The following is a 27168-nucleotide window of genomic DNA, read 5'->3' as shown; positions in this document are numbered from 1 at the left end:
AGAACTGGACCCAATATGTTATTAATACTTAACTGAATACTATTTTATTTTATAAGTATTAATTAAACATATCAATAAGATGATCATATACAAATTGATCTTAATCCTGAAGTTATTATGAACTCCTATTTTGTGTCACTTGAGTCCTTTGATTCACTCATTATTGTTTGCCAAAATGATCAAGCTGAAAAATTTTGTTTTGGGGACTCATTGATGTAAATGGCTGGGGAAATAATACACACATATAAAATCTATACATTTACGAGATGAATTGAATAATGGTTCTCTTAAGGGTTAACTTTTGGAACTGAAAGGTTATTGAGCTCAAATTCATAAATCAGTTTATGAATTAACCTTCACTAGTAAAGTTAATGGTACTTAAGGAAATAAGAAATAGTTAAAGAGGTAAAACAGTGATCTCATCCCTACCTTAATTATTAACCATTAGTAGATGATTGAATTTTATGTAATGATTAAATCAATGGACACTTTTTATCTTTAAAAAGTACTATGTAAATAAATGTCTATAATTTTAATAGTACATTCTCATATTTTTAGTAGAATAATATCAAGATTAATAAATTACGGTTATTATATTAGAGATATTTAATTAATAATCTAAATTTATTAGAGTTTGAAATTTTAGGTCCATAGGTCCCCAAGAGGGCTCTATCAACACTATAGTAAGAGTTAAAACTGGGAAAAATTAGTGAAAAGACATATTTGAAATAAATTTGTTCTTCAAGGGTAAATATGTAATTGAGATAAATTAATTAATTTATTAATTTTCAACATTAATTATATAATTAATTGAATTTAAAAAAATAATTATTTAATTATAATTGTAATTTTTGAAATATACATTTAAATAATTAGAATAATTAATTTTGAATTAATTAGTTTTGTTTATTTAAACTGTGAGAAAAGATAATTCAGACAATTCAAATTAGGTTTGAATTAGTTTAAAATTTATTCAATAAATAAAATATTTATTTGATAAGATTAGTTATAAAATTTTAAGATACTTTTATAAATATTGAATAAATAATTATTGGATAATAAATAAATAAAAGTGGTTAAGACACATGCCCTGAAAAAGCATGTGCCACACGCACTGTGATTGGCGTGTAACTGAGTATTTTTTTTTTTGAAACTCAGAAGAAAATATATTGATCACAAAGCAATTTACAGCTTAAATAAAAGCAACCATCTAATTACAATCTTTGTATAATGACTCCACCCACTCCTTATCTACTCTATTGAATTTTTTTATGCTCATGACTTGAATTCTATTACACACAACATATTTGATGTTGTGAACAATTACTTAGACTGTAGGGAGTTTATGTTCCCATAAAACACTATTCCTACTTTGCCAAATGAAGTAGACCAAAGCAGCAATAGTACTCATGTAAATTTTCTTTCTTCCTTGAGACACTTTCCTCTTCTTGAGCCTTTTAACTAAACCAATCAAATCCTAGCTCCTCATGTTCCAGCCCAGCCAAATACTTATTGCCTCTTTAACCTTCTTACTGTAACAGCAAGAAAAGAACAAGTGAGAGTGAGTTTCCTCAAACTCATCACATATCATGCAATCACTAGAGCTCACTACTTTCATGCGAAAAAGCCTATCCTTAGTTGGAAGTCGCAGTCTCACAGCCAACCAAGAGATGACTCTGTGTTTTGGAGTGCAAAAAGAATCCCAAATCAAAGCATAGGGCCACTGCCCACATGAATTCAACCTTAATTTTGAGTAAATCTCAGCAATATTGTATTGAGATGCCTAGAACTCTAATTCAGAAAAAACCTGTTTTAGTTTGTCTTTAGTCTGTACTATTCTTTTCCAATACAAGCTAGCATCAGCAGGGGCTTCATAAGTCCACCAACTACACTTTTTAATGTAGACTGAATTAACCATTTTCACCCACAAATTGTCTTTCTTATTAGAGATAGCCCACACATGTTTCCCCATAGCACAAAGATTCCATAAAGCAGTGTCTTTGAATCCCAAACCACCTTCTTTTTTCGAATGACAAATCTCAGTCCAAGAAACATTCCCAGATCCATTAAACTTGTCATTACCTTTCCAAAGGTAAGCTCGGCAAATCTGGTTAATTTTCTGTACAACACTTTTAGGCAGGATAATAATCTGAGAGCAAAAAGAATTTATAGAGAGAAGAACTAAGTTTATTAGTACATACACCCTGCATAGGATAGATTTCTACTACTCCAAGTTCTAATTCTACTAGTCATTCGATCTACTAAACACTCACAATCAGCTAAAGATAACCTTTTGGAACATATTTTCAAACCAAGATATCTAAATGGCAAACAACTTCTTTGAAAACCAGAAATTAGTTCAATACGAGTTAGAGTGCAAGTGTCCAAACCTGCCCCAAAGACTGCCGATTTCCCCATATTAGGTTGAAGCCCTGAAGTATTGGAGAATAATTTGAAACCTTGTAAGAGCAAGCTGGCCGACTTGTAATCTCCCTTGCAAAAAAGTAGTAAATCATCCACAAAACATAAATGCGTCAGCTTTATACTTTTACATCTCGGATGAAATTGAAAACTAGTAAGATTAGCCACTTTCTTCAAAATATGCGAAAGATACTCCATTCCAATGATGAATAACAGTGGAGACATAGGATCACCTTGACGGAGACCCCTTTTAGGTTGAATAAAACCTTGAAGGGATCCATTAACCATAAAGGAGAGCCTCGGGGTGCAAACACAAGCCATGATTAATGACACAAACTTTGTAGGGAAACCTAAAGCCAGCATCATCTCTTGAAGGAAATCCCAATCTAAAGTATCATAAGCTTTCTGTAAATCTATTTTGAACATACAAGATGATTTTGCCCTTCGCCTATCATAACCCCGAACCAAATCTTGACAAACCATGATATTATGAACTATTTGCCTACCTCGAACAAATCCACTTTGATTGTCAGAAATAATGCTAGGAAGGATGTTTCGGAGGCGAGAACATATCATTTTGGTTGCCACTTTATAGACCACATTGCAGCAAGCAATAGGTCTATAATCACTCACTGAGTCAGGACAAGCCATTTTAGGAATTAGAGTAATGGATGTGGCATTAATTTCCTTAAGAATCCTCTCTGTGTGGAGAAATGAAAGTATAGCAGTTGTGAAATCTTCCCCAATGATATTCCAAGTGTCTTTGAAGAAACCACTGCTGAATCCATCTGGTCCAGGAGCCTTATCATTTGGAATAGAAAAAAGAGCTTTTTTGACTTCACCAGGAGAATAATCTAGCAATAACTCAGCAGCTTAAGTAGTACTCACCATCGGACCCTCTTGGATTATACTGTTGTGAACCCTGGTTCTTGAACCCATTTTGGATCCTAGTATATGATCATAGAAATCCAAAAAGGCTCGAGTAACCTCATGTTGCTCAGTAACCCAATCTCCATTTCTGTTTCCGACCGAATAAATAGTGTTTTGCATTCTCCTCTGTTTCATACTAGCATGAAATAATTTGGTATTGTCATCACCTAGAGCAATCCATTTTGCTTTCGCTTTCTGCCTTAAAAAAAGTAAGTATTGCTTGTGAATCTCAGTAAATTTCATCCTAGCCTGAATTTCCTGAGTAATAAGCTCTCCATTCCGAGGATGCTCCCTTAAAGTCTCCTGAATATCAAGCAGATTTTTATAAGCTTCCGAATCTTGCAAACCAAGATCTCCTTTCCCTTGCTGATGTAACCTCCTGAGTCCTTGTTTTAGCATTCTAAGTTTTTTAACTAATCTGTACATTGGATGACCTTCAACTATCTCACTCCACCCTTTTTGGACAATACCAGTAAAATCTTCCAAAGAGCTCCAATAATTAAAGTATCTGAAAGGTTTATGACTGTCATGTGTATTCGGGTATATGGAAAGAATTCCTGGTGAGTGATCAAAGACACCCTCTGGAAGATAACTAACTTCAGCCGTTGGAAAAGTATCCAACCAAGCATTATTTGCTAAGACCCGATCTAACTTTGCACACACCCGAGCTTTCCCCTCTTGTTTATTATTCCAAGTAAAATAAGAACCATTGTATTTAACATCCTCCAGACCACATTTAGCAACACAAGTTTAAAACGACACCATTTCTGTGCCATTACCATGATAATTCAGCCTCTCTTCAGTAGACAAAACAGAGTTAAAATCTCCTCCAACAATCCACGGAATCTTAGTACCTTGAGCAATAAGTCCAATATATTTCCAAAGCTGTTTGCGATCATTATTTCCATTCAGAGCATAGACAACAGTGACAGCAAAATGATTCCCTCGTTTAGGCCTTATCCAACAGTGTAACTGAGTATTGACTCAGTCTTGGATATTTTTTTTATTTATTTATGTTTACCTAAAATTTTTACGTGATGACGTGGCACGATTGGGGCGTACGTGATAGCACCTGACTTATTATTAATGAAGACCTAGTCGACCCACGACCAAGAGATCAAGAAAAATTTGAACTGTTCGATAGGCGTGAGAGACATGCTGAGTAACAGGAAAGCTGATGTGCTGTCATATGCGACCAGATCTGCTCGTAGGAACGAGGCTAGAATTCAAATATAGTTATGAGTCGAATATCTAGAGGATATTTGTTTCTTTTTATATGTAAATATCATTATTTTTATTATTATTCAAATATGCTTTGTAATAAAAATTGAACATGGCCCATAGGCCCATATGTACATCTTAGAGCCTATAAATAGGACTTGTGGAATTCATTTCAAGGGGATTATGTTTTGGTAATCAAGAGAAATATAGTGTTTTTATCCACAAAACTTGTACTCATCTTCAACCTTGTGAAACTCGTGAACCCTAGTTCACTGATCGCAGGTTTTGAAGTTCTACATTAATAAGAATACGAAGTGGACGTAGGTCATTACCATTCCTTGGGGCCGAACTGTAATGCCCTGGTTAGCCAAGACCGTCACACTGTGTACTTTAAATATTGCTTAACTCGCTAAATGAGTCATTAGGCCATAAACGTGCATCTAAGTGTTATTAATGAGCCAGGGTTAAAAATCTTAATAAAAAAGAATTAATATATTTTATTTAAAATGTTGAATTGTGCATGGAATCCCATAAAAGTGTTTACAAAGTTATTTACAATCCAAAATGGTCATTACAGTTCAAAAGTTACAATCTGCCGACATAAGCGGTAAAAATAGGGTTAAACCCTAGTTCCCCTGAGAAACACCATGGTCATGGTGGTCAAGCAGCCGCATATGCAAGGCTGGGTAAGCTTTTCTTTTCCTTTACCTGCACCACATAGCACCTGTGAGCCAAGGCTCAGCAAGAAAACTTATTATTGCATGTATACAAATAATAATAACGATTATGAAATCATTATGGGGCTCGCATCCCTAATTACATGATGACTATTAAGTCATTCTGGAGTTCTGTGCCCTGGATTAATGACTATTAAGTCATTATGGAGTCCTGTGCCCTGAATAAATGACTAATAAGACATCCTGGGGTCCTGCGCCCTAAGCCATGTGACTATAAAATCACCTGAGCCTTTTAGCCCTGGCACTGAGTAACTAGTCATAGACTAGCCAAGCGCTTTAGTTTTCTTCGACCAATAGGTAGGATGAGCATATAATGCTCTTGTTGATTAGTTCTAATTATATCGACCAGTGTTCAATACTCTATTGCCACTCTTGACTCATAAGTCAATTGCATACGACTCGTGCTCAACACTATTGACATTTCTGACTGATAAGTCAGTGCCATTCACAAGTAAACAATGCAACCATGCACTCACAATGCAACAAATGTCCATATATAGAGCACTCAGCATGCCTCATCAATAATCATGTATGTCACATACTGGGTGCAGTTTTCTTACCTCAGACTTGAGCGTAAAATAAGTTAAGAACGACCCTTGAGAACGATCCTGACCTTAGGCCCTTAGCGGTAACCTAATCATAACCAAATATGAAATTCCATCAATAAAATGAGTAATAAAAGATTCCTGGACCAAGTCCTATCTACCTGGGACCTCGAATCCTACTAAAACGGTAAGTAGATTCAATCCTGAGCCTTAAGGTTCGAAAACTCATGCTTAAAACTAAGTAAATCCCAGCCTGGCTCAAAAAGAACAGGCAAGCCGCGACCTGCCCCCAAGGGCCACGGCGCGCCTCCCAGACAGACAGGCCCCCGATTTGGGTGCCAATGGCGGGCTGCAACTTGCCCTTGAAGGTCGCGGGGCGCCTGACAGACATAGCCAGAAAAGGCTCTGGGGTTCACTCAAGTCGCGACTTCCATGAACCCGTTCGTGACTTGACCATGCGAACCCTACAACCTTGCATTTTCTTCAATCCAAACTCAGCCAAAACTTCCACCAAACAATCCCAATATTAAAACCAAACATCAAAACCACACCACCACCAATCTAGCTATAAAACCCAAGCCAAGAAACACTCAAAACACCATCAAATACTCAATTCTACAACCAAACTCACAAGCTTTCAAACAACATAAAAACAGAGTAAAAACCTTAAAGTTCAAGCTGAGAATCCTTACCTCAATCCCAAAATTATCTCTAACCTTTACTCAATCAAGAACCTAGCTCAAATAGCTCAAATTTTTCCAACCTCAAGCTTCAAAATCAACCGACTGAGTGAGAGAGAGTATGATCGAGAGAGAAGACAGAACCCTTGTTTTCCTGCCTTGGTTCCTTCTACAACCTACTTGGCCAAGTATATCTAATGGCCTAAATGACCAAAATGCCTCTAGGGCCATCTAAAACCTTCAAAGCCATCCAAGGGCAAAGTTGTCATTTCCACCTTTCCCGTTAATCATAATTAAAGTCCTCTGATTCTCGCTACACTCAATATCCTCAAATAATTACTAAATCATTTCCAATTACCCGCTCATGCCCGATAATGTACTAAGCACCAAATTACCCTTATGCTCACCCCGAGCCCAGTATTTAATCCTATTATGACCAAACCGCTAACTTGCTTTCTAGGATTGTCTCATGAAAAATAGCTTAAACATATCCATATAATAATGTGGTCTCACCCATATATCACATACATGTAGATAAATATACAAATACGCCCCTCAACGGGCCAAAATTACGAAAATTCCCTTCTAATAAGAAACAGGCCCACACACGTGCAAATATCATCATATAATAATATAATTCACATAATCATGCATACAATCACATAATAATGCATTAAATCAATTATGGCCCTCCTAGCCCCCTAATCCAGGCACTAAGCCACATTATGGCATTTGGAACATTACAAATATCCCCTCCTTATAAAAATTTCATCCCCAAAATTTACCTGAACAACTCGAGATACTAACTGTAGCGTCCTAAATTGGCTAATAAGGCTTAGGACCTTGATTAGCGTGCCTGGAGGGAAATAAGTGATTTATTTTTTTAATATGTGAATTTGATGAGTATGTGATTAGAAATGCATGTTTAGGTGAATTAAATATACATGTGGGCCCCATTTGGTTATTAGGGGAATGTTTGTAATTTTAGCCCGTTGAGGGCATAAATGTAATATTTGTGATTGTTGTGATATTTACCACGTGCGAGTGGTGATATATTTGAGATGCACGATCTGAGACAGTCCTAGGGAGCGGTTTAGCTAGGAAGTCACAACAGGACCTGAAACCCGACTCGAGGCGAGTTAGGGAGTATTATGGGCATTAGACATTTTATTGGGTTATCGGGTTATGAAAATAAATATTTGGACATATATTTGAAGTTAGAACGTATAGGAGGGAATATCGGGGAAATTTACCATTTTGCCCTCGGTGACGTTTTTGGTACCCCGAGCCTTGGAGGTAACTTAAGTGACTTAAGATAAGTAAGACAAACATAAGAAACATTGAGAAGCTTGGCATAAACCGACCCTCTCCCTATCACTCAACTTCTCTCTCTCTCTCTTTGGGAGCTTGAAGGCTAAGGAAAGTTCTAGGGGAATTGAGCTAGGAATTCAGAAATCTAAGGCTTGGATTGTGGGAGGCGTAAGCTTGGGAAGTTGAAGAGCAAGTGTGGCCTGAATTCAACTTTGAGGTAAAAGGTCTAGTATTAAAATTATCTGAGTTTATGCTGAGTTTTGCTAGAGCTATAAGTTTATGCATGTAAGTTGAATGGTGGATTACGCTTGATTATTTAGATGAGTTTTGAGATTAGTTTTGTTAGGTTTTGCTGCTGTGATCATTCTAGAATTATTGTAATGATTAAATTGATATGTGGGATTGATTTTGGGGTAAATTGGGTGGGTTTTGGTTGTGAAAATGGGAGATCTTTTTGGGTTCGAAGGGTTGGGTTGCAACATTGTTCTTGATGAGTCGCAGCCCTCTAGAGCAGAAAGGAGGCCACGAAGAAGGGCGGGCCGCAGCACCCTATAGGTTGGGCCGCGGCGCGCATAGGGAGAAAAGGGAGGCTAAGCCTCTGGTTGAGGTGGGCTGCAGCATAGGGCCTTGGGGCTGCGACACTTAGTGGATTTTTGGACCCCAAGAAGTTTTTAGGCTCGGGAGTCCAAAAGTTAAGGCTCAGGATTGTTTTATCACCCGGATTGATAGAATTCAAGGTCCAGGAGACTAGAATTATAACCCAAAGTTATTTAATGGATTAGAGGTTGATGGGTGGATGTTGTTGATAAGTTGGGACTAGGTTTTTAGCGAATCTCAGACTAGAGGACTATGCTCGAGAAATCAGAGCTCGGGAAGCTTCGGACACAGGTAAGAAAACTATTGTACCTGTAGAGTAGGGTGTGGCCCTATAGTTTGTGTTGTAGGGCGTAACCCTATTAATTATGTTTGTGTTTGTTTAAGTATTTGTTATGTTTATGCTATGTGTTTCATATCTGTAAATGAATGGCGAAGGTCGAGAACGACAATGGCCGAGAACGGCGAAGGCCGAGAACGTTAAGGCTGAGTACGGCAAGGGGACGGGAGCAACGTTAAGCACGCGGAGTGCAAGTTGCCAGGGTGAGACCCCTATTGAATACAAGTGATATCCTCACGGTGTAGACCACGAACCCAGGGCCTGGTAAAGCGACTGGGATGGCATGGCCATTATGTGTTTGGCCTGTTGGCGACTTTGTTATATGCTGATTGATAGTTATGCATATGTTGATTGCTTGTGTGGAGTTTTCTTGCTGGGCTTCGGCTCACGGGTGCTCTATGGTGGAGGTAAGGGCAAGGGAAAAATTGATCAACCATGAGTACAGAGAGCGTGAAGCGATGCGTACATGTTCGGCCTGCCTGGCTACCACGGCTAGGGGTACTTTTGGGAGATGTTTTGTGTTAGTCCAAATTTTGTCGTTTAGTCAACTTTAATCTTATTTTGAGTTGTAAATGTTTCTAAACAGTATTTTGGGATCCCAAATGTATAGCGCTTTATAATTTCAACGAATGATTACATTTTTAAATTATATGAATTTTATTACAATTTAGCTACGCTTTTAACCTAAAACCTCGATTAGCAAGTTAATTGCACGTTTTAAACTCACTTAGTAATGACTCAAAGGAGGTAGGGTGTTATACTGACTCTGCACATTTGACTCTAGCTCCCAGGTTGCTTCCTCGACCTCGCTGTTCCTCCATAATACCTTAACCAAAGGTATAGTTTTATTCCTCAGGACCATGTCCTTTCTGTCTAGAATATGGACTGGTTGTTCCTCGTAGGAAAGATCTGCCTCAAGTTCCAGATCCTCGTAACTCAGCACATGAGTCACATCTGACATATTTCTGAAGAGCTAAAATGTGAAACACATTATGCACGGCTGACAGTGTCGGTGGTAAGGCCAACCTATAGGCCACCTGGCCAATCCTCTCCAGGATTTCAAATGGACCTATGAATCTAGGGCTCATCTTGCCCTCCATCCCAAATCTTCTCACCCTTTTCCATGGCAAGAATATAAGAAAGACATAGTCTCCCACTTATAACTCCACGTTCCTGTGTTTGGGATCAACATAACTTTTCTGTCTGCTTTGAGAAGTGAGCGTCCGAGCTCTAATCTTCTCAATGGCCTCATTGGTCCTCTGAACTGCCTCAGGACCCAAGTATCTCCTTTCTCCTGTCTCATCCCAGTGAATGGGAGATCTACATTCCTACCATAAAACATCTCATATGGAGCCACCCCAATGGTCGACTGATAACTGTTGTTGTAGGAAAACTCTATCAAAGGCAAATTCTTACTCTAGGACCCACCAAAGTCCAACACACATGCTCGCAACATTTCCTCTAATATCTGAATGGTCCTCTAAGATTGTCCATCTGTCTGAGGATGATAAGTAGTGTTGAACTTCAATTGTGTACCCATGGCCCTCTGCAAGCTTCCCCAGAAGTTGGAAGTGAGTGTAGGGCCTCGATCTAACACGATCGACCTTAGTGCCCCATGAAGGTGCACAATCTCTTTCGCATAGAGATCTTCGTATTGGTCAACAGCATAAGTGGTCCTCACTGGTAACAAGTAAGCTGACTTGGTGTATCGATCCATGATAACCCACACCAAATCATGTTGACCCACAGTCCTGGGTAACCCCACCACGAAATCCATCGTGATATCCTCCCATTTCCACTCTGGGATGTCCAGAGGCTGTAGTAGCCCTACTGGCCTTTGATGCTCAGCCTTGACTTCTTGTCATGTCAAGCACTTAGCCACATATTATACAACATCCTTTTTCATCCCAAGCTACCAATACAGCGATCTCACATCCTGATATATCGTCGCGGTGCCTGGATGCAAAGAGTAAGGAGTAGTATGGGATTCATCCAGAATCTCCCACCTCATAGCAGTGTCCATCAGAACACATATCCGACCTTTGTATCTCAACAAGCCCATATCTGACACGGTATAATCTCTGGACACTCCATCTAAAACATCCTCTCTGATCTTGGTCAGCTGTGGATCACCCAACTAACCTTCCTTTATTCTCTCTAGTAGGGTAGACTGCAGCATAATATTGGCCAACTGGCCTACCAGCAACTCTATGCCAGCTCTGGTCATCTCCTCTGCTAATTCTCTGGATATTAGACTCGCACTGAAAATCTGTCCCGGACCCTTCCGGATCAAAGCATCTGCTACCACGTTGGCCTTTCCTGGGTGATACAAGATTTCACAATCATAATCTTTTACTAACTCCAGCCAACGCCTTTGTCTTATGTTCATATATTTCTATGTGAAAAAGTACTTCAGGCTCTTGCGGTCAGTGTAAATCTCACACTTCTTCCCATAAAGGTAATGCCTCCATACCATTAATGCAAAGACCACTCCTGCCAATTCTAAATCATGAGTGGGGTATCTTTGTTCATATCCTTTCAACTGGCGTGAGGCATAAACAATCATCTTCCCTGAGTACATAATAACACAACCCAAACCTTGATGTGAGGCATCACAGTATATCACAAACTTCTCCTGATCTGTCGGGAGACTCAAAACTGGAGCTGTAATCAACCTCTGCTTCAATTCCTGGAAGTTGTTCTCACACTTTTCTGACCACACAAACTTCTAATTCTTACGTGTCAGTTCATTCAATGAAGTGGCAATCTTTGAGATCCCTTCCATGAAACGCATGCAATAACCTGCCAATCCCTGACCGCCTCAATCTTGGTTGAGTCCACCTTGATCCCCTCCTTACTGACAATGTGCCCAAGGAAAGTTACCTGAGATAACCAGAATTCACACTTCTTGAACTTCGCAAACAATCTGTGTTCCCTCAGTCTCTGTAGAGCCAACCTTAGATGCTGCTCATGTTCTAACTTTGATTGATAATAAACTAGAATATCATCAATGAAGACGATCACAAATTATTCCAAATAATCCTTGAACACTCTGTTCATCAAATTCATAAAATTACAAGCCTTAGCTTCTGCCTGAGTCAATGCGAACACTCGAGCTGGGGCCGAGCTATCCGCCTTTCTTGGATCTTCCTTTCTTGCCCTCAGACAATCTTTCCTTAAATACCCCACTACCCCGCATAAAAATTAGGCACTTACTCGACACTCCCCTAAATGGCGGCTCTTGCATCTAGGGCACTTAGGAAAAGTGCTCCAGACCTCATTGTCCCTCTGGCATCCCATTGTAATACCATGTGGTCTCCTGTTAGGGCTTGGAGCTGGGAAGGCATCATGAGCCTTCCCCTTTTGATCACTGGGTCCTCCGCCCCTACCTGAACCCATAAATGGAGGTCCCACCCTCCTAAAGTCTCTCTTGGCTGAGTTATCTCGCCAGATCTTGTTCTCTACGCTCTCAGCTGTGAACGCCTTCTCAACCACCTATGCATAAGTAATCACTCCAAACACAGTGGTAATACAAACATCACGGGCTATCCTAGGTTGTAGCCCCTGGAGAAACCTCTCCCTTCTGGTCCCATCAATGGCCACTAGTTCCATTGCAAACTTTTCCAGTCTATCAAACTTTAAGGCATATTCAGTCATTGACAAACTCCCCTGAAATAGCTTGCTTAACTCTTCAGCTTTTGCAGCCCTAGTGGCATCATTATAGTACTTTTCATTTAACAGAGTCTGAAACTCTTCCCAACTTAGGGCATTAACATTTATGGTCTGGGATATTACTTCCCACCAAATTCGAGCATCTTCCTGAAACATATATGTGGCACAAGACACCCTCTCGTTACCAGACACCCTCATAAAGTCTAGGATGGTGGTAACCATGCTCATCCACTACTCTGCCTTAGCTGGATCTGCACTACCCTAAAAAATTGGAGGGTAATGTTTCTTGAACCTTTCATAAAGAGGTTCCCATTTATTCCCAGCCTCTAGCGACTGCTCAACTGTTGGCACCGTTATAGGTGGTGCCTCTGGCAAGATGTTCCCTACAGAAACCTGATGCTATCTCAAGAGGTGGATTTCTTCTTCTTGCCTCAATACCCTGGCTTGTAAGTCAACAAGAAACTATTTCCAGTTATCAAGAGCTGGCTGAGGGGTCTGACCCTGGTCATTATCCTGAACCAGTCTATCATTCTCGCCCTGATCTTCCTGGCCAGCTGAAGAATCTACCTGTCTTGGGAGCATTCTTTCAACTTATACCTTTATGAAATAATCAATGCAGCCAGTTAGGTAGTGATAACTAAACCTTTTGCCGCCTCACGGTTCAAGATCAAGAAGAAATTCATCCACGTTCGAAAATCATGATAATAAGCATGTTAATTCATAAGCATAACAGTTAACATTTAGCACTTAGCAATTAACAATTAACAATGCTAATAAGCATATTCTAGCAATATCAGTGCTAATAAGCACATTCTTGCTTATCATGCAGTAGTCAAGGGCCAGCCTTATCAGTGTATCTCATGCATGCAAGTAAAGCATTTATATTCTATTTAAGCAATTAAAAACATAACCACATAAATAGTTAGCAAACCATGAGTCGAGATTTTCTTCAGTGACGAGTGTACATGCCCAACCAGTCTACAGGAACCCTAAACCTTGGGATGTTCTAATACCAAGTCGTAACACCCTGGTTAGCCAAGACCGTCACACTGTGTACTTTAAATAGTGCTTAACTCGCTAAACAAGTAATTAGGCCATAAACGTGCATCTAACTGTTATTAATGGACCAGGGTTAAATATCTTGATCAAAAGGAATGGATATATTTTATTTAAAATGTTGAATTGTGCATGGGATCCCATAAAAGTGTTTACAAAGTTATTTACAATCCAAAATGGTCATTACAGTTCAAAAGTCACAATCCACCGACCTAAGCGGCAAAAATAGGGTTAAACCCTAGTTCCCCTGAGAAAAACCTTGGCTGTGGTGGTAAAGTGGCCACATATGTACATGTTGCCACCTAAGTTCTCCACTCAGTGTTGGGTAAGCTTTTCTTTCCCTTTACCTACACCACATAGCACCCATGAGCCAAGGCTCGGCAAGAAAACTTATTACTGCATGTAAACAAATAATAATAACAATCAAGAAATCGTTCTTGGGCTCGTAGCCCTAATCAGAAGATGACTATTAAGTCATTCTGGGGGTCCTTCGCCCTGTATTAATGACTATTAAGTCATTCTAGGGTCTTATTCCCTTAATAGATGACTAATAAGACATCTTGGGGTCCTGCGCCCTAAGCCATGTGACTATCAAATCACTTGAGCCTTTTAGCCCTGGCTCTGAGTAACTAGTCATAGACTAGCCAAGCGCTTTAGTTTTCTTCGACCAATAGGTCGGACGAGCATATAATGCTCTTTTTTATTAGACCTAATCATATCGACCAGTGTTCAATACTCTATTGCCGCTCTTGACTCATAAGTCAATTGCATACGACTCGTGCTCAACACTATTGTCGTTTCTGATTGATAAGTGAATGTCATTCACAAGTAAGCAATGCAACCACGCATTCACCATGCAAAAAATGTCCATAAATAGAGCACTCAACATCCCTCATCAATAATCATGTATGTCACACACTAGATGCAGTTTTCTTACCTCAGACTTGAGCGTAAAATAAGTTAAGAATGACCCTTGAGAACGATTCTGACCTTAGGCCCTTAGCGGTAACCTAATCATAACCAAATATGAAATTCCATCAATAAAATGAGTAATAAAAGATTCCCAGACCAAGTCCTAGCTACCCGAGACCTCGAATCCTACTAAAACGGTATGTAGATTCGATCCCGGGCCTTAAGGTTCGAAAACTCGTGCTTAAAACTAAGTAAATCCCAGCCATGCTAAAAAAGAACAGGCAGGCCGCAACCTACCCCCAAGGGCTGCTGCGCGCCTCCCAAACAGATAGACCTCCTATTTGGGTGCCAATGGCAGGCCGCAACTTGCCCTTGAAGGTCGCGGGGTACCTGCCAGACAGAGCCAGAAAAGGCTCTGGGGTTCACTCAAGTCGCGACTTCCATGAACTCGGTCGCGACTTAACCATGCAAACCCTACAACCCTGCATTTTCTTCAATCCTAACTCAGCAAAAACTTCCACCAAATAATCCCAATATTAAAACCAAACATCAAAACCACACCACCACCAATCTAGCTATAAAACCCAAGCCAAGAAACACTCAAAACACCATCAAATACTCAATTCTACAACCAAACTCTCAATCTTTTAAACAACATAAAACCGAGTAAACACTGAGTTCAAGCTGAGAATCCTTACCTCAATCCCAGAATTATCTCTAAGCTTTACTCAATTAAGAACCTAACTCAAATAGATCCAATTTTCCCAACATCAAGCATCAAAAATCGACCGAGTAAGTGAGAGAGAGTATGATCGAGAGAGAGGATAGAACCCCTATTTTCCTGCCTTTGTTCCTTCTACAGCCTACTTGGCTAAGTATATCTAATGGCCTAAATGAATAAAATGCCCCTAGGGCCATCTAAAACCTTCAAAGCTACCCAAAGGCAAAGTTGTCATTTCCACCTACCCCGTTAATCATAATTAACGTCCTCCAATTCCTACTACGCTCAATATCCTCAAATAATTACTAAATCATTTCCCATTACCCGCTCATGCCCGGTAATGTACTAAGCATCAAATTACCCCTAGGCTCACTCCGAGCCCGTTATTTTATCCGGTTATGATAAAACCGCTAACTTGCATTCTAGGATGGTCTCATGTCGAATGGCTCAAATATATCCACATAATAATTTGGTCTTACCCATATATCACATACATGCACATAAATATACAAATACGCCCTCAATGGGCCGAAATTACGAAAATACCCTTCTAATAAGAACACAGGCCCACATACCTACAAATATCATCATATAATAATATAACTTACATAATCATGCATATAATCACATAATAATAAATTAAATCAATTATGACCCTCTTGGGCCCCTATCCAAGCACTAAGCCACATTAGGGAAATTGGGACATTACACGAACCACTATAAATCTTGGTGTCATTTACTTTCTTGTGTTCAATTCATCTTCTTTTTATCATTTTTAGTGACTCAGTGTCATTGACCAAATCGCTAGTCAACATTTTGGTGCTTTCATTGAGAGCTGAACTGAAGGACTTCAAGATAAACAATGGCAAAGAACACCAGGAGAGCGGGTCAAACTAGGCAGACATATGAAAGTGTGCCAAATCAACCTCCTCCACAAGGTGTAGTGGAGAACGAGCCATAAGTGGAACTGGAAGAGGAAGAGATGGATGCTGAAACCTTGCGAACAACTTTGATAGTGTTGCAAGAGGAACTAGCTACTTTGAAAGCTAACCAGGAGAATGTGGATGAAACTATGGTGTTGTAGCAATTGGAGATTGAGCGGCAGCACCGAGAACTAAATGAGCGGCAGGCTGACATGGATCATCGGCAAAGAGATGCCACGACAGCTCTAGAAGCAACCATTCAGTTGGCTCGAGGACAACCTACACCAACTTCTCAGCTAGATTAGCCACCAAACTCTCACCCTCATCAAAATCTACAATCAGATCATCCCCAGTATCATCACAATCCACCACTCCCATGGAGTCCGCAAAGACCAGAACAACCTCTCGCTGCTCACCAGGAAAGGCAAACCTATAATCCTAACAGAAACAACGAGCAACAACCATCCTCTTGATCTGGTCGAGATGACGCTCAACAACATATGCAGAATAGGGACAAGCAGCGTCCCAGAAGCCCTAGACGACAAATAGTTGGGAAAAAATCCTCCTCGCAAGGGACAACGTCCCTCGAGAAAAAGGAGGCAGGTGGACTCAAGCTTTGCGATCTGAGATCCCCCACGACATAGTAATGTCAGAGGACCCAAAGACCAACACAAGCTCCCACATGTTTACCGAGATGGACCGGGAAGACAAGAGGGGAACAATGCATATAGCAGGTCACGTTCTCATAGGTCGTAGTTTAGAGACGACCATGACTATAATGAGGCAAACTCTGGTAGGAGGAACAATGGTTGGTAGTAGGAGGAAAGGGACGAACAGCAAAATCCTCCCTAATGGAGAACCGACCGACAAGCCAAAATGCTGGGGGATAGTCTGAACAACCTAACATCTTTGACTGACTAGGTGCAAGCCAGCAAAGATGTAGGGATGAAGATCTGAGGGATGTGATCACGACCGAAGGGAAAGACACAACAAGTATTTCCCCCCAGCTCCAGCCACTTCTGCAATACCATACGTTGTTCAGGCTAAGATAGATGCCTTAAATAAGGTCGTTCAGTAGTTGGTTAGGAATAAAATGTCCCACATAGAGTATGATCGAAGAAAGGGCACCCCATTCGTTAATAGAATTGTTGTGGTAGAAATCCCAAACAAATTCAAAATGTCAGTTCTTCCAAACTTCACTGTAGGAGAATATCCAATATCTCACATAAACAGGTTTGAGATACAAATGGACATCTAGAAGGTGTCTGAAGATGCTCGATGTAGGATTTCTCCTGCCACTTTGTCTGACTCTGCTCAGGAATAGTACTTCAAGTTCCCTCCGACAAGTATAGTTTCTTGGGAGATGTTTGCGAATGAGTATTATGGACAATTTTATGTTGGTCGACATTCGATAGAAGGAAGGAGAAAATCTCAAGGATTATATACAGTGGTTTATTCGAGCAGCTTCTCAGGCCAAAACTGTTGGAGACGAGAGAAAGATGATGGCAATCACATCTTGAGTGCAACTCCATTCTCCCCTCGGGAGTAGTCTGCGGAATAGTGGAGTTAAGAGCACTCAAGAATTTCTGGATCGAGCTGACAAATATATCAGGCTCGAGGATGCCATAGCCAATGAAGGAAAATCTCCAAAGGCCGACCAAGGTAAGAAGGAAGACTCGACGAAAGCCGCCAGTGGGTCTGGTAAACCCAATGACAACGGCAAAGGTAACAATAAGAATGGGGGGAAAATGGCAAACACTGAAACAACGACTTCTGATAACAAGCGCCCTAAACAAAATAGATATGAACCAAGGTTCACCAATTACACTGCCCTGGTTGATAGTCGCGCTGAAGTGTATCAGGCTAGTCACACCACCATTCCTTTTAGGCGACCAGCCCCGATCAAGAAAGAAATATCCAAAAAGGATACAACTAAGTTTTTTCATTTTCACATCGACTATGGCCATAATACCAATGAGTGTAACCATCTTAAGGATGAGATCGAGTCCCTTATTCGACAAGGAAATCTAAGGAGATATGTACGAGCAAGAGGAAATTCTTAGCAGGAGGCTCACAGAGGCAACGAGCAGGCACTTGTGCACCAACGCTTGCCTCCTCTGCAGCCATCTCCTATTGCTGGAACATTGTTGACTATCTATGGAGGACCACATATATCAGGTGACAGTGGTAAGGTGAAGGAGAGATATGCCAGAACCCTACATCACGATCCAGACATCGAAATGCTAAACTTTGAGGAGAGAACTCCCAAAAATGCTCGAACAAAGGACGAATCACTAACTTTCTCCGAGCTGGACACACAACATGTCTGATTCCCCCCACTCAGATCCTTTGTTCATAAATGTTTAGATCGCCAACATGATGGTAAAATGAGGGTTGGTGGATATAGGAAGCTTGGCCAACATTTTATACAAATCTTCACTAGAAATAATGAAATTATCAGTGCAAGATTTAGAACCATTCAACCAAACCATCTATGGTTTTTCTAGCGAAGGGCTAGCACCAACCGGGTCAATCAGATTCTCAGTCACAGCAGGAACTGCACCCATAAACAGGACACTTCTTGCTACATTTATAGTAGTTGATTGTTTGTCCGCATATAATGTTGTGATCGGAAGACCCATAATCGTCGATTTGCGAGCTTCGGTCTGGCATCTGGCCATGAAGTTTCCAACTGATGAAGGTGTTGGATGCGTGTTGGGAAATCAGTGAGAGGCCAAAGAATGTTACAACTCTTCGATCACGAAGGCAAGATGACATGGATCGGAGAGCACAGTAGAGAAAAGAGTTGCTGGTAGTAAATGAATCACAAACCCAATCAGGTGAACAAGTCACCAAATAGGACATTGCCCAAAGTGAGGATAGGGACTTAGATTCTCACTTTGGGGATTTAAAAGAATATGTTGGGCTCATGGAGGACCTCGAGGAGGTCAAACTAGAAGAGAAAGATCTGACCAAGGTTGTGAAAGTTGGTAAAAAATTAGAGAGAACAATAAAAAACAAATTGGTGGAGCTTTTGGGGAGGCACCAGGAAGTTTTTGCCTAGTTGCATAAAGATATGGTTGGGATAGACCTAGCAGTGATTAGTCCTGTCTTGAATATAGACAAAAATCATTCACTAGTGCAACAATAAAGAAGGTTGCTCGACAAAGAAAAATCTAAAGCCCTAAAAGAAGAAGTTGAGAAGCTGAAGGAAAATGGATTCATCAGGGTAGCATTTTATCCATCTCACGTCTCTAGTCCCGTACTAGTTCCCAAGAAAAATGGTAAGTGGAGGACGTGCATGGATTTCACAAACCTTAATAAAGCCTACCCGAAGGATTGTTTCCCACTTCAAAGAATCGACCAGCTGGTCGTTGCTACATAGAGGGACAAGCCTTAGTGGATTTTACTACTGAATTCACCAGACTCCCTACCAGCGAGCCGATGATAGAGACAGATAATCAAAACCAAACTCTCGCATGGAGACTGTTCGTAGACGGGTCATCTAACGAGCACAATGCGAGGGCAGGGCTAATCTTAATCACCCCGAGGGACATCGGTTTCCCTGTGCGATCAGATTCAAATTTACAGCTTCCAACAATGAAGTCGAGTACGAGGCCCTGCTCGCAGGTTTGAGATAATCCAAGGATATGAACATAAAGTTACTAGAAAAATATGGTGACTCTCAGCTAGTAGTTAATCATATTATTGGTATATATCAGGCTAGGGGTCTTAAGATGGTTGCTTATCAAAACAAGGCGAATGCCTTACTAGCATAGTTCGAGAAGTATACTCTCTAGCAAGTACCTCGTGACCTGAACTCAAACGCTGATGCCTTAGCCAAGTTAGTAAGTGCCAAAGATGCCGACACTTTAAGCATAGTACCGATCAAACATTTATGAGCACCAAGCATTCAAGCGAAAGAATCCTCCCTGGTAATACAAGTGTCTGACACATGGATGACTCCCATCATACAATATCTCAAACAAGGATTGTTATCAGCAGATAGGAATAAGGCGAGGATGCTTCAGAGGAAATCAACTCGGTTTATCATGTTTGATGGGATCTTATATAGACGGGGATACTCAATGCCTTTATTACGGTGTTGCTCCAAGGAAAAGGCCAAGGAATTGATGCAAGAAGTAAACAAAGGATTCTGTGGAGATCATCCTGGGGGGCAAAGTTTGTGAAAGAAGATTCTCCGACCAGGGTATTTCTGGCCTACAATCATTGAAGATTCCATGGAATTCATTAAGAAGTGTGATAAATGAAAACAATTCTCCAAGATACCTCGAGCATCCCCAAATGAGCTTAAACAAATGTGAAGCCCATGGCCATTTACAATTTGGGGAATTGACCTGATCGGATCTTTGCCCACAGGAAAAGGGAATGTCAAGCATGCAGTAGTTATTCTTGACTACTTTACTAAGTGGGTTGAAGCTGAACCACTCGCAACAATCACGACCAAGAAATTATTGGATTTCGTTGTCAAAAACATTGTATGCCAATATGGTTTGTCTAAAAAGATTTTATCGGATAATGGCACACAATTTGACAGTGACATTTTCACCAATTTCTGCGAGCGACAAGGTATCACGAAGAGCTTTTCGCCAGTCACCCACCCACAAGCCAACAGACAGGTTGAAGCTGTGAACAAAATTCTGAAGGATACACTGAAGAAAGGCTCGAAGAAGCAAAGGGAGCGTGGCCAGAACAATTGCCAGAAGTACTCTGGTCGTATAGGACATCTCACTGAATAGCAACAGGCCATACACCATTTTCCTTATCCTAAGGGTATGAATCCATGTTATCTGTTAAGTTAGATCCACCATCGCATAGAAGGCTGACATACGACCAGAATATGAATAACTAGTTATTAATGGAGTCTTTGGACTTGGTCAACGAAAGGCGTGAGCAGGCTCAACTACGAGTTGCAACTTACCGACAAAAGGTCGCTCGATATTTTAACTCTAAAGTACGCGAAAGAAAGTTTGACGTGGGACATTTTGTACTTAGAAGAGTTTTTCTTAACACTTGCGATCAGGCTGCTGGAGTACTCGGACCAAATTGGGAAGGGTTGTATCAGATTGAAGAAATCCTTCAACCAGGCACATACAAACTTACTCGCTTAAATAGAGATCTCATTCCTCGCTATTGGAATGGAGAATCCCTGCACAAGTATTAACAATGAACAATTCTTTTTAAAGATTTGGCTTGTATTAATTTTACTTTTTACAAGTTTTTGAACAAGGGCTGACTAGTTAGATGGCTGGTCGCTTATAAGTGTAAGATCAATTTTTGATCACTCGTACAGACACGAATCTTGTCCATTTTATTACAAGAAATAAAAGGAAATGTGCCCAGCCAGTTATTCTTGCAAATTATTGTATTTCTTACAAGTATTTGCTCATTACGTGTGTTGTTTTGTTATATTATCATTAATTGTTTATAATTACACGATCAATAATGTTCGAACATGTATTGGTCAAAGGCAAATGACCGAGCACTTTATACTCCTCGATCACTTGGGGGCATATAAGATACTAAGCGAGCAAAGCATATGCATATCATAAACATATGTAATCACACGAGAAAAATAAGGGAAAGCATACTACGACGCTTGAGGATTTTTCAAAATTTTTAGTTCATTTTGTGAAATCGTAATAAAGTTTTATGCTAAGTTCTGTCATACAAGCAAATGTTATAATAGCAATAGTAATGTGCAACTGTTATAATATCAAAATGAAATGTCCTTACACCATGAGCAGTTGTTGCTTAGATGTAATTAAAAATATTAAAAGGTAAATAAGCAGGAAATTTTCTTATCACCACGAACAATTTTTTCGGGTATTTTAATTACATAAATAAAAACATCTATTGTGTAACTGAAGGGGGTCCTGTTGAGACTGTTGATCGATTGAAGGGCCAGCTTCTTCTTCAACACCATCTATGCCTATCGCCAAGGAGATTTTAGGAGTCTTTGAGGCATCTTTTTCCTCCTCTAAGAAAGCAGCGCACTTGGCAAGTTCAGCCTATTTTACTAGTTCGGGAAGATAGTCAAAGTTTGTCTCAGGGTTATTCTTCCAGAACATATAAAAACAGGTGAAGACGGCTCCTCAGAACTTCTACAGATTTTGGGCATTCTACTCTTTGAGCAGCTTCACTCGCCCTTCTAGGTTGTTTGCCTTCTTCATGCTTGCCTCTAGATCCTCTTGAAGCTTGGCTGCTTCCTTGTAGTTGGTTTTGGATGCTTCTTTAAATTGCTCATTGGCAACAACAACCTTGGATAGATCCTCTTGTCTTTTCTTCAGCTCCTCGGACAAATTGGCAGCTTTGTCTTAAGCCGCCTTGGCTTTGTCTTCAGCTACCTTGACTCTAGCCTTCCACGCCTTGATTTCCTCAGCATGTTTAGCGTCAATCTCCTCGGTGTGGCGCCAACCATTGTGTATTGTAAGAATACCCTGCGATCAGAAGAAAGATAAAGTCATAAAAAATTATATAAAGAAAGGGTGTTCGAATACAACTAAAAGAAGCTTACATTGATGATTTCGTTTAACCCCTGGCCAAGGATCTGGTTGTGTTGCAGCGAGGAGAGAGAAACAAAAGCTTCGTGGCTACAACAGTGTTTGCCCAGCTTTTGAATTCGATCGCTGGCTGAGCGACAGGCATTATTCAACGACACTTGGTCGTTGGAAGGCACAGCAAGAGGAGGTGGATGAGGTGTAGAAGTTCTGGAAGGAGTGGGTGCTGGAGTATCTTCTAATCGCATCCGTTTCCTCAAAAGTTCTCCACTAGCATCTCTAGTGTTTTTTCTGCTCGATTTCTTTGAGCTAGTCGATTTGCCTCCAGAGATATAGATGTCGAAGGCATCATCAATCTGCATGACTACAAGACCAGCAAACAAGCAAATAATTCAAGACATAGTTGTGCATGATAATAAGATAAACTAAAAGGAATTCTAAGTGATATACCCATACTACAATTACTGGTCGCTACATTATTTAAAGAACTAGTGCTACACTCACTATCTGACTCAAAGAAGTCCAAGCTAAAACTACTAGTCATAAATTTAAAGTTGTCGTCCCTATCAAATAAATTGTTCTCGTCAGAGGAATCAAGTATAGGATCAGCATATTCTGGTAGTTTTTAATTTCCCCTCCCATGTTGGGAAGGGGTACTGGTTGGTCGAGTATTGGGGTTGGGCTCTCGAATGGTCACTCCCGTTGGTCGACGCCTTTGGGACTGTGACATATCCTGCTACTGCTCGAGGTTTTCTTGTGCTATAGTGCCGTCTCCAGTGGCACTCCCCGCAGTTGATTCTCTCACTTCCTGTTGAGGTTCTAAAAGGGTGACCAGCCTTAAGTTTCTCTTCGTGACCAGCTCTTTGACGCTCTTTTCAATGTCCGTCATGCTAGCCAAGGTTGTGGCTCTTATCTCCATTTCTGGAGTGGGATCCGGTCGATACCTTGGACCTAAGTACAATGCAAGCTAACCAAGAACAAGGGAAAAATGCAAAGCGACTAGATAAATGTCGAACGAAGATTAAAATAGTTACATCCTCGTGTGAAGGTTATGGTGTCTACCACCAAGTCAGTCGTAAGGAAGTACTCTTGGAAGTACTTTCCTACATTGGACTTGTAGGTTATGTCACTTAGGAATGTGCGAGCAGATTCCTAGTGGTAGAAATGGAAACATCCCGTGTTGTTTTGATTCGGGTTGGACTTGAGATCAACCATGTAGTTGATCTCATAAGGGCTAGGCACATGCTATTTTTTGTGGTTGTATAGGATATAAAATGTTGAAAGTACTCTATATCCATTGGGAGTTATTTAGAAAGGGGCAACCTTGAAATAATTGACCACCCCCAGGAAAAAGTCGTGCAAGGTCAAGATTGCCCTCGCTTCTATATGATACCTCGATCAAGCGCTGTAGGTACCTCCGACACATTTGCCCTCTGGTCGGGTGTAGGTTTGTATAAAGTAATCCCAGGAAGCCCATACTTCTTGGGATACTTGGCCACCATCCTGGTCGATATGCCAAGCTATCTCTGCTCGAGGGCCATCACGTGGAAGAGCTTTGGGATGGATATCTGGTGGTGAAAAATTTAAGGGTTGAGGATTGTTTGAGGGACCCTCAGTATTGGCTGCAGGCTGCTTGGTAGGAGAGTTTGTGGATTTTCTTTTTCTATGAGCGATGTGTTTGACACGACCAATATTTAGAAGATTCTATGAAGGATTGTGAGAAAAAATATTCGTAGGGTTTGAGTGTGAAGTCGGAGGCTCTGAAAAAGGCAGAGAAGGATGTTCTTGATCCTCGAACAGCAAAGTGAGATGATCGTCGTCTATTGGTCTCTCACCTCCCCAGGGATCCTGCATGAATATCTGAGAAGAGCAAAGGGGAAGTGAGAATTGACAACCAATAGATAGAAGAAAAAGAAAAGCAAGGATAACACTGCTCGTGTATAAAAGTCATGCTTTTATATGACCAACAGCATCCTAATAAAAACACAATAAACATGCAAACAGGGTGGACAAACGGATCAAAAAGCGAATTTGAAAAGTTTTTTTAGAAAGACTTTTCAACTCCGAAAACAGGCGGGAAAAACCCAAAATTGAATTTTCACTTAAATTTTGGACCCGAAATCAGTATAAATACACCTTAAACATTGTTTTATGCACAATGTTGCCTACAATACCTATTTTTATCCTAATGTTCCTATGTATTTTTGCTTAAACTCGATTACCAAAAAATTGCTCAAGAACAGTATAAACCCAGTAGTGAAAACATGTATATCAAAGGAAAAATACATGAAATCTACTGTAAAGGTAAGAGGATGGGATTGAAAACATACTTGGAATATGGATTGTAGAAGAAATCGTGAAATTTTGCTCGAAGTTGCTCGAAGATGTCTCAGATCGCACTGAAATGTTTAAGGTTCTTGGAGATTTTTTATGAGTATTCTTGAAGACAGAGAATGATCATGTAAAAATGGAATAAAGGAAGGAGAGGGGTATTTATATCAGCCAAGGGTATTTGTTGTGTAATGATGAGATTTAAGGGTTTTTGCATGGGAAATAACAATAACCGTCGAATCGTTTATGGGAGATTGTAAAGGTCATGATTACTTTCCTTTTCGAGAAAGTAAGTACAGTCGAATGTGATAGGTCAGCTAAATATCTGGTCGAATAAGTTTATTAAATGCTGATTACATTAAAATAAACTTAGGGGGCAAATGTTTACCCAAAATATTTACATGATGACATGGCATGATTGGGGCGTACGTGGATAGCACCTGACTTATTATTAATGAAGACCTAGTCGACCCACGACCAAGAGATCAAGAAAAATTTGAACTGCCCAATAGGCATGAAAGACATGCTGAGTAACAGAGAAGATGATGTGATGACATGTGCGACCAGATCTGCTTGTAGGAACGAAGCTAGAATTCAAATACAATTATGAGTCGGATATCTCGAGGATATTTTTTTCCTTTTTTATGTAAATATCATTATTTTTGTTATTATTCAAATATTATTGTAAAAAAAATTGAACATGGCCCATAGGCCCATATGTACGTCTTAGAGCCTATAAATAGGACTTGTAGAATTCATTTCAAGGGGATTATTTTTTGGTAATCAAGAGAGAAATATAGTGTTTTTATCCACGAAACTTGTACTCATCTTCAACCTTGTGAAACTCGTGAACCCTGGTTCATTGATCGCAGGTTTTGAAGTTCTACATTAATAAGAACACGAAGTGGACGTAGGTCATTACCATTCCTTGGGGTCGAACCACTATAAATCTTGGGATCATTTACTTTCTTGAGTTCAATTCATCTTATTTTTATCATTTTTAGTGACTCTTTGTCATTGACCAAATTCCTAGTCAATAATTTAATTTATTATTTAATAATTTTTTTATAATTTGAATTTTAAATTTTGAATTTATTACTCTTTTATAAATCTATTTGATAGAAAAGAGTTTCCAAAGTCTTCTTCCAAGTTTTCACAGAGAGAAAAATATATCGTATTATTTTCTCTATCCCTGAAAATTATCTCGGACTTGAAAATTTCCAAGATCTCATATGTTGAGAATATCTTGTGAATCACTAAAATTCTCACCATTACTCTATGTGCCCACTCGCGTCTTGAGGTGTAGAGATACATCTTGGAAGATCTTGGTCTGAATATTTTGGAGGCTGCTAAGGATTATATGTTTGTAGGAGATACGAAAAAGATAGCAAGGAATCTTGATAGTTCTTCAACTGGTAAAATTCCTTATCTTTTCTATGTTGTTGATTAATGTACGCATGTTAATCCCGTGCATTCCACTAAGCACATGGTAAATCAATTACCAACATGGAGGAGGTGCGATCTCATGGGGCTCCAAGAAGGAAACTTGTATATCACACTCAACCATTAAAGTAGAATTTATAACTCTAGTGGCAACCAGAAAAGAGGTCGAGCGACTTATAGATATCATGTTGTATATCCCTTTTACCGTGGATATGGTATCAATAATTTCAATACATTGTGATAGCCAATCCACACTTTCTATAGCATATAAGTCTAAGACATGAATATGTAAAAAAATTGATTTGAGATGGAATCATATCGATCTCATATGTTAAGACAAGTAAGAACTTAGCGGGTCCATTTACAAAACCTCTTGTGAGAAGGTTAGTAAGTTCCACTTCAAAAGGGATGGGACTGAAACTCTGATGGACCCAAAACAGGTATGTTTTAAATATTTATAAATCGGAAGCGCACAAATCGTTCATATAGAATAGTGATCATGTAAGCAAGGATGTAGAACCCAAATGAGTTTTCTAAAATCGAAAAGAAAACTATTTTAAACCAAAATTAATAAATTCTAACCTAGCTCCAAAGATTGATGAGTTTTAATGTTATGAACATAAAATAAAAGATTGAAAATAAAGCTATTTAAGAGAATAAAAATAAGCCAATAATGATTTGAAAATAAACGGTAAAAGAAAAGATTATTAAGATACTAGAATCCACAAAATGTAAGTTTAATAATATTTATTAGTATATTGATTCCCAAGTTTTAGTGATAGTTAAAATAAATCAAACTATCATTTTCCA

At 39.8% G+C, this 27168-nt stretch overlaps 1 protein-coding gene across 1 annotated transcript; it reads right to left on the bottom strand.

The window, feature by feature from the left end:
• Nucleotides 1–1783: 1783 nt before the first annotated feature.
• Nucleotides 1784–18705, bottom strand: LOC133796026 (uncharacterized). Its single transcript, XM_062233508.1, has 7 exons — nucleotides 18589–18705; nucleotides 16347–16471; nucleotides 12354–12485; nucleotides 4131–4306; nucleotides 3310–4028; nucleotides 2263–3222; nucleotides 1784–2149 (listed from the first exon to the last, which is right to left on the bottom strand). Exons 1-7 carry the CDS (start codon nucleotides 18703–18705, stop codon nucleotides 1784–1786), a joined length of 2595 nt encoding a protein of 864 aa, XP_062089492.1.
• Between the last annotated feature and the right edge of the window lie 8463 nt (nucleotides 18706–27168).

Source organism: Humulus lupulus, chromosome 8 (assembly GCF_963169125.1).
Source record: "Humulus lupulus chromosome 8, drHumLupu1.1, whole genome shotgun sequence".
In the NCBI taxonomy this organism is placed as follows: domain Eukaryota; kingdom Viridiplantae; phylum Streptophyta; class Magnoliopsida; order Rosales; family Cannabaceae; genus Humulus; species Humulus lupulus.
The sequence above is the reverse complement of the archived record's forward strand: the minus strand, read 5'-3'. Positions and strand labels throughout refer to the sequence as shown.

Bases quoted from the DNA above. Each gene is read 5' to 3' on its own strand.
- LOC133796026 (XM_062233508.1), bottom strand. From the start codon at position 18,705: ATGGGTCTTCCGATCACAACATTATATGCGGACAAACAATCAACTACT. The intron at 4,307-12,353 runs GTTTCTCCAGGG...CTGTTGGATAAG, and splicing joins GATGGGACCAGAAGGGAGAG to GCCTAAACGAGGGAATCATT. The intron at 2,150-2,262 runs GTAGATCGAATG...TTTTGCTCTCAG, and splicing joins TAGCTGATTGTGAGTGTTTA to ATTATTATCCTGCCTAAAAG.